Source organism: Lactuca serriola, chromosome 5, assembly GCF_051521515.1.
Source record: "Lactuca serriola cultivar US96UC23 chromosome 5, Lser_US96UC23_V15, whole genome shotgun sequence".
NCBI classification, from domain to species: domain Eukaryota; kingdom Viridiplantae; phylum Streptophyta; class Magnoliopsida; order Asterales; family Asteraceae; genus Lactuca; species Lactuca serriola.
In genome coordinates, this window is record NC_136412.1 from 84,823,235 (window position 1) to 84,832,180 (window position 8,946).

Sequence of the window (8,946 nt, forward strand, 5' to 3'; positions counted from 1 at the left end):
CATATTTATAATAAAGTTGTCCATTTTTTGAAAACCTATATTAAAACGTTAAACAATAACATTTGACAAAATTTTCAATCGAAATTGTGCAAATTAGTTTAGTGTAAAATGTATAAATTTTTTGTTTATGTAGAAATAATAATGTACTCTTGTTTTCTCTTCCATTTTTTTTATCAAATTAATTTATATGAGTAAATTACTGAAATCGTCCCTGTGGTTTGGTTAAAATTACATATTTGGTCCCTAACTTTTATTTTGCACTCGGATCGTCCATGTGGTTTGATTTTGTTGCATTTTTCGTCCCTGTGGTTTGGTCAAAATTGCATGTTTCGTCCCTAACTTTATGTATGTAAGGGACGAAAAACGCAAGAAAATCAAACCACATGGACGAAAAAGGCAACAAAATCAAACCACAAGGACGATCCGAGTGCAAAAGAAAAATTAGGGACCAAACGTACAATTTTAACCAAACCATAAGGACGATTTCAGTAATTTACTCAATTTATATCGACAAGTGTTAAGACATGGCAATTGTAACTATTGTGAAATCAAATTTACTTGAATTTATTCTATGTTCTCAATTTATCATTGGTCTGTATTTCAATCGGATAATTCAATCATATTGGATTTCATAATCGAAGCAATGTGACGCCATATCAATCTGAATTAACAAAAATATGTCATATTGATTGCCTCGGTGAAATAAATTTAATATCAATTAGATATGTTGCCCATGCTCCGTATGGGTCGTGTGCGTTTGATTTGAGTGTTGTTTTTGTTAAAAGATGCAGGTGAGATAATTCGACCCCTAATTTTCACAGACGAAAATGGATAGATAGAGGCAGAAAAAAAAACAAAAAAATAAATACGGGGACCAATATATAAAAAATATACCAAAAGAAGAAAATAAAAGCCGACAGAAAGTGCAACGGATAGGAAAAAACAAAAAAAAAAGTTAAATATGAGGACAAACTCGGACTTTGCTCCGGGCCGTTTTTTGTGTTTTTTATGAAAAAAATATAAAAGTTTAGACTGTAACGACCAAAAATGTCAAAATGACTAAATAATTAAAGGGTTGAAATTAGAAAGTTTATAGAAAAGTGGTCAAAGTTGTCAATTACTTAAAGTTTTGTGACCGAACTTTAAATGTTAAAAGTTTCTAAAAAATGTAAAAATTTTGATTGTAAAGACAAAACATATCAAAATGACTAAAGAATAGGAGGAAAATTTGACAAAAAACATGTACATATATTAAGGAAGGACAATTTTTGTCAAATCCTTAACAAAAGTAAAACGAGACACAATTAAACATGTATATATAAAAGAATTACCATTTTTGCCAAATCATTAGCAAAGTTACTATAACTAACTAGGATAATTTTAATATATATAATAATTTTACCCAACTAAATTTTGTCCCAAATGGTGTAATGACAAATGAGAACAAAAAGATAATTCCAATGGTACATTGACTACAATTAAAAAATAAATAAATTATACCTAAGCTATGACGTTATTGTATGTAGTTAAGTAGTCAACCCTAAGATACCAAATAGTTTAGTTTAAAAAAAGTGTTCTTCGGTTAAAGATCGAGAAATTTCAAATCCTGGTTAAAACGAAAAATGTTATTTATGAGTAAAATGAATATTTATGTGATCCTAAGCCATATGGCAATTTTTTGTCCATAAGCATCAAGTTTTGCCCTAATATTTTTAATATCGTTGAAACCGTTTATGAAGCTTTACCCTAATATTTTTAATATCGTTGAAAACGATTATTTTTATTACTTGAAAATTCGATAACAAATGCCCCAAATATTAAGTAAACGTTAAGATAACATCGACATAAAGATGAGTAGATCACAATATATCAATCAAAGATGAAGGTAAAAATGAGACATTGACTCATCAGCCCCACTACACCTCCTTCACTTCAAGTTTCTGGTCCTCCTCGATTTGAAATGCCGACACCGGAAAAGTCCTGTACAGCCCTGACGGAGCTTTGAACGTGATTTTTCCGGTGGGTGGATCATCAACATAGATCTCACTCAGATTAACCCACATCATCAACTCTTTAGTCTTCACTCCGGTGAGCTTCTTGATCTTTGATTTCTCCACGAACGCCGTGACCTCATTGGCGTAGCTCGCCAGCCGGTTGACTTTTTCGAATTTGTGCTCTTTTTTCTTCTTCTGTTTCAGCCATACGAAGCCTGTGTCTTTAACGTACCCACATTCTTCAATGTCTTCCAATGGAAGAAGGCCGTTGGGTAGTCCGACTTCGGTTAGTAGATGCTTTGTTTTATCTTGGCAGACTTTGTCGCCATGGTAGAGCTCGGTGGCGGTTGCTCTTATTTCGTCGGTGACTACAGACATGTTTGTGGTGGTGGAAGGAGAGTGGTAGTGTGTGTATATATAGTCTAGTTAGTTTAACTTTGCCCTTCAAGTTGCTTAAATTTTCGTAAATGCCATTCATAAATTTACTTCCACACGGCTTTCATTTATAGTTTGGTCGCTACACATGACATTATGTAGGTCTCGTGTACTATATAGTGTATTGAATAAAGCGATAACTCACCACATTTTCCATATTTTTAATCTACCAACTTAGCATCATGTTATTTTCACCTTATCATCTAGAAATAGTCACCTTCTATCTACCTTTTTATCTTGTTTTCTAAAAAATATATAAAAAGATAAATAAATTTAAAATTAACAAACTTTTTCATTAATTCAAACTAAATAATATATTGACCTTTAAAGTCATATCACGTTCTTCGTTGAAAGAAAGTTGATGTTTTGTATCAAGAATTTCATATATATGAGTCGTCATTTTCTTCTGTGTTATTTTTTCTTTTTAGCCATTTTTTTTCTTTTTCAAACTCTACGCACGTCAAAATCCAAACTCCAACACGAAAATCCGACGAAGTTGTGTAATTTTAATAGGATGTTATTGTTCTTTTTAGCCACCGGTTTCTACCTTCAGGGCATGCACTTTAATCCATTTTGGGGCAAGTATTACAAGCGTCCAAAAGTCAATATTTAATCGTCTTCCCTTTTTTTTCATCTCAATGTATTAGTAGCGTTGCTGCGAAAATATTTTTGTTGCTTTGACCACTTTTGCATTGTCCTTTTTAGGTTATTGTACAAGCTGTTGAACTTCATCACTATCTTATTCACATCTTGATACTATGTTTTAACTTGTTCTTTTATGTGGTACTCGCAATGACCCATTTTCCCGATGAAATTGATTTGTCGCTCGTCTCTAAAAAAATTGAGACTTTTATGAATTATCGGTCATGCTACGATAGGTCAATGCACAATTTGGCCAACACGATTTCATCCTTATTTGTCCACATTTGAATCAATTGGTTGCATTTTATTTTCCAGTCAGGATGCTTTGGTTATAGGTTTCGGCTCGGTTGGGTATTTGGTTACAGTTTTGGAAAAGGACTGAATTTGGGTAATAGGGTTGCAATTAGGTTTTGTGATGGATAAAACGATGGCCGGTATCAAATTGAAATTGGTTGAGTAGTAGATAAAGACGTCATATTGTGGTCGGTAAATTAATGTTGTAGAATCGAAACCAACAATCACTAGCATTTTCAATGACAATGACAGATGAATTGCGACGCATAACGCATACCAGTTTTATGACGGACATAAAAGTCTACAATACAAATTATGTCACATTTCATAAAATATAAATGATTTACAATGGACAAAATTCATCGTAAATTTATATCGCATTTTAACTTTGAAAAAAAAAACAACAATAAGAGTATTTTAATTAAGTAAATTTATTTTCCATGTCCGTACTCAAATCCATTGTATTGTATCGCTGCTCTATTCGTTCAAAATCAACTACACCACGAAAACCAAAACGAAAGAGCAAACATCGATTAGGGTGGCTCCACCGGTGTTGTATTGTAGAAATCGATTTGCCCCTTCCATCACTGGTAATGCCATTGCCAAAGTTCAATTCTCGAGTTTGATAAAATCATGCTCCAAGGCGTTCTCTCTGCATTTCTATATTTGATTTCGCATTTCTGTGAGAGCATGTGGAAGCAGAAAACGCAGAAGCCATCATCACGAGGATCGAAAACAAGTATCGCAAGATCAAGAGTTTACTCAAACAGTTAGTGCGCTACAACCCTAATTTTCATTAAAAATTTCAACTTTCCCCAATTATCAAAGCACTAATAGGCGATTGATTGCGACCGATTAGGTACAAGCCCTCAAAACTGCTCTGTAAGGACCCCCCCCCCCCCCCAAGACGAGAGATGAACGATGCAAGGTTTGTTCTACCGAAAATCCATAATAGAAAACTTAAATTTGTATTCTGTAATCACTCATTAGCCGATTATCGTCGATTTGAGTGCTAGATTGTTTTATTTAGTCTGCAAATTGGATTGTGGTGCATAGAACATTAATGGCGATAAAAGATGTGGATTTGATTTTCACCTCTTTGGATCACGAGTACTAGGATATTCTTGATGAGTTTTGAGCATAACAAACAATCCTATGTGTGCATGCAACCCTAATTTGTTGGATCTATGTTTTCTCTATTAGACATACAAGCATTGAACACAAAACTAGAAACCCTAGGAGGCATGTATAATTTTCGAAATTAACAATAATTAGTGTTAGGATACATACCTTGATTGTTATATTGTAATAACAATGAAATCCTTGAAGATCTTGAACTTTGGGAGCAAGTGGTTTAAGTGTAACACCTCTAATGGCTCACAAACACACCAAGAAAGAGGATGAGAGGAGAGAGAAGGAGGAAGCTCTAGAATTCGGCTCTTCTTAGGGTTTAGAAGCATTGGCTGAAATCAATAGTTAGAGACTCTTTATATAGTTGTTGGTTGCTTAGAGCCAAAGCTAAGGTTTGCTGGAAGAAACCCTAATTTCCAGCTTAAGGCCTAAGCAGCCCATGGACTCCCCATCCCTTAGGCCATGGACGAAAATTCTAAGGCATTCCTAGAAGTTTTCGTCCATCCCCTCTAAGATGGTCCAAGAGCCCAAAACCACAACTATTAAATAATTTCTAAATAGCCCCTATACTTTTAATTAATTCCTTTCATCCGAGAATTAATTCCAAATTAATTTCTGATTTAAATAACATGAATTCTAATTAATATATTATTTCCATAATACATTAATAAATCATTTTTCTATATTAATTTATTATTCCAAATAATAAATTCTTCCTCTCTCTCAATAAATCATCCTGTCTAGTTGCTAGTATGAAGGCAACCCAAAAAAAGTGTGCTACTATCATTTCAAGTACATGTCAATTATAGTTATGGGCTTACACATCTAATCCACCAGTCTCCCACTTGGATAATTCTAATAACTATCATTACAAGAATAACTTCAAAAATTGACTAGCAAATTGTAGCTCTCAAAGTCATCGTCGAACTCTGACCCAGTCAGTAACATGTCCTAAGATAAGTGATAATATAATCCTCCGTTCTGCAAGATATCATGTGGAAAAATAACTTGGAACAGAATCATTCTCATTGTCCAACAATTTGTTTCCTAATTTATGATTTGTAATGACAAGGAACACATCAATTAAGTCCTGATCGGGCCTGACACATAAGTCAACACCAAATGAACGAGGGGCCCAAGATATCGCTTTTCCCGTTAGGGCGATAAGAACAGATAAACTTCGAATTATATGATTGCATTATTTACTCATCAAATCATGCACACCAATACATTTTATAACATCAAGTTACTGATGCGTTTACGCATTACCAATGCACAACCAACTCGTAAACAACAACTCATGTATCTCCGTTTAAAGATAATACGATATTATCGTCTCAGAATTACTCGTGATAAATTCCATGAAGTAATTCACTGAGCATGGGTTTAATCCAATACTCAAATTCTCCAATTCAAAAATACTCATGAATGTTGCAACAAACCATTGCTATTATCTAAACACTTAGACAATCGACAACCCAATTCAAGATAGTCTTAATTCATTACTTACTTCCAAAGTATGATTAACTGTGGATATTTGAATAATCTGATTATTCGGGAAGTAAAACATGCAAAAGTGAAACACAATGATAAATAATTGACAAAAGACAGTAAACAATACTCATAAATAAATATCCATTAATTAATCACCAAATGTCAATTATATTTATTTGTTACAAGTTTCTAAATATCTATCTAACCACTAAAACTAATATCATCCTTCAAACCAATGTTCCTCGCATGCTTAACATGCTTAACCCTACTAAGACCCTTTGTGAGGGGATCATCGATATTCTCTTCAGATGATACCCTATTTACGACGAGGTGTCCTTCTATTCGATGTCTAATGAAGTAATATTTTATGTCATAATTTCTAGATCTACCATGATTTCTTGGTTCCTTTATTAAGGAAACTGCTCCTTCATTATCGCAGAAAATCTCCATTGGATCCTTTATGGCAGGCACAACTCTGAGGTCTCCGATGAAGTTCTTCAACCATATAGCCTCCTTTGATTCTTCACTTTTTGCAATGTACTCTGATTCACAAGTAGAATCAGCCACCGTTTCCAGCTTCGAACTGTTCCTAGTCACCGCTCCTCCATTAAGGGTAAACACCCAGCCAGATTGAGAACGGAAGTTGTCTATGTCTGTCTAAAAGTTGGCGTCACTATACCCAATACCTCTTAAGTCATCACTGCCACCAAGCACAAGGACCTAGTCCTTAGTTCTTCACAGATACTTAAGAATGTTCTTGACCACTATCCAATGAGCTTTACCTATATTTCCCTGATATCGACTAACCATGCTCAAAGAAAAAGCCACGTCAGGGCAAGTACATGTCATAGCATACATGATTGATCCAACGGCGGAAGCATATGGAACTCGACTCATTTCTGCTATCTCTACATCAGTACTCGGACTCTGAGTCTTACTTAGTTTGGTATTGCTCCACATAGACAATTCTCCTTTCTTGGAATTCTCCATGCTAAAACACTTCAACACTTTATCCAAATATGTACTTTGACTAATTCCAATTAGTCTTCTACTCTTATTCCTCAAAATCCTTATTCCCAGAATATAAGCAGCCTCTCCTAGATCCTTCATAGCGAAACACTTTCCAAGCCTGGATTTAGGCTCCTGTAAGGTTGGAATGTCGTTTCCTATAAGTAGTATGTCATCAACATACAATACTAGGAAGGTGAATATACTTCCACTAGATTTGACATATACACCAGATGCATCTTCACTTCTAAAGAAGCAAAACTCTTTGACTTTCTCATCAAAGAAAATATTCCATCTGCGAGAAGTTTGTTTCAATCCATAGATTGATTTCTCAAGCTTACACACTCTATTGGGGTACTTAGCATCCACAAAACCCTCTAGCTGACTAATGTAAACATCCTCAGCCAACTTTCCATTAAGGAAAACAGTTTTGACATCCATCTGCCAAATTTCATAATCATGAAACATAGCTATGGCTAGCATAACCCTAATAGATTTAATCTTAGCCACTGGTGAGAAGGTCTCATCATAGTCAACCCCTGGGGTATGAGTAAAGCCCTTCACAACCAGTCTAGCCTTAAGAGTGCGTATCTTTCCATCCATGTCGATCTTCTTTTGAAGATCCATTTGCACCCAACTGTCTTACGACATGGTACATTATCAGCCAAATTCCAAACTTGGTTGTCATACATGGACTTGATCTCGCTGTCCATTGCCTCTTTCCACTTAGCAGACTCAAGGCCTGCCATTGCTTCCTTGTAGTTAGCAAGTTCATCCAAATTTACTAGTGTGCAATCACTGATAAACATATCACCTTTTGCAGTTATAAAACCATACAACACAGGTCGAACGCTAGCTCTACTAGAACACCTAAAGGTAATGACTCGTCAACTGGTTCAACAGGAATGTCTTCCTCAGGTTGAGTACAAGTGTTAGAGGTTCATTCATCGTTTGACTCTTAAATTTATTCAAGATCAATTGTACCCCCTGTCTACTTTGCATATAAGATCTCTCTCTCTCTCTCTCTCTCTCTCTCTCTCTCTCTCTCTCGCGCGCGCGCGTGCACGCTCGTGCGAAAAACTCCCCTTCGTGCTACAAAGACCACGTTTTCACTAGGTCTGTAGAACAAGTATCCAAAGGATTTTTGTGGGTAGCTGATGAAAATACATCTCTCACTTTGAGGTTCAAGCTTGTCATGAGTCTCTCTTCTAACGAAAGCTTCACAACCCCAAACCTTCATATGTGCCAACGAGGGAACCTTACTTGTCCACATCTCGTGAGGTGTTTTGGCAACCTTCTTTGCTGGGAAAAGATTAATAATGTGGGTGGCAGTCTCTAAGGCATATCCCCATAATGATATTGGAAGTGAATCTCGAATCATCATGGAACGAACCATCTCCAACAAGGTTCGATTACGCCTCTCAGCCACACCATTAAGTTGTGGTGTCCTAGGAGGCGTTAATTGTGAAACAATTCCACATTCCTTGAGATTGTCGTGGAACTCGACACTAAGATACTCACCAACCCTATCAGATCTAAGCATCTTGATCTTCCTGCCCAATTGATTCTTGACTTCATGTTTGAACTCTTTAAACTTTCTAAAGGTTTCGGACTTGTGCTTGATTAATTAGATATATCCATATCTGTTATAATCATCAGTAAAAGCCACATAGAATCGATTTTTATCCCTTGTGGTGTATCTAAAGGGCCTACACACATCTGTGTGTATGAGATCCAACAATCCTTCACCTCTTTCACAAGAGCCAGTGAAAGGTGATTTAGTCATCTTTCTAAGCAAACAAGATCACATGTATCATCTGACCTTAAGTAAAATGTTTCCAACACTCCATCCTTTTAGAGTTGGGCAATGAGTTTCTTGTTGACATATCCAAGATGACAATTCCATAAGAAGGCTTTGTTTAAACCATTAGACGAATCAATTTGCAAA

General features: G+C 35.5%; 1 protein-coding gene across 1 annotated transcript; it reads right to left on the reverse strand.

Annotated features, from left to right (window-relative positions):
- Positions 1-1,750: 1,750 nt before the first annotated feature.
- On the reverse strand, positions 1,751-2,395 carry LOC145052708 (uncharacterized). The gene has a single exon (XM_079000568.1). The coding sequence runs from the start codon at positions 2,370-2,372 to the stop codon at positions 1,917-1,919; it is 456 nt and encodes a 151-aa protein (XP_078856694.1). The 5' UTR covers positions 2,373-2,395; the 3' UTR covers positions 1,751-1,916.
- Between the last annotated feature and the right edge of the window lie 6,551 nt (positions 2,396-8,946).

Bases quoted from the DNA above. Each gene is read 5' to 3' on its own strand.
- LOC145052708 (XM_079000568.1), bottom strand. From the start codon at position 2,372: ATGTCTGTAGTCACCGACGAAATAAGAGCAACCGCCACCGAGCTCTAC.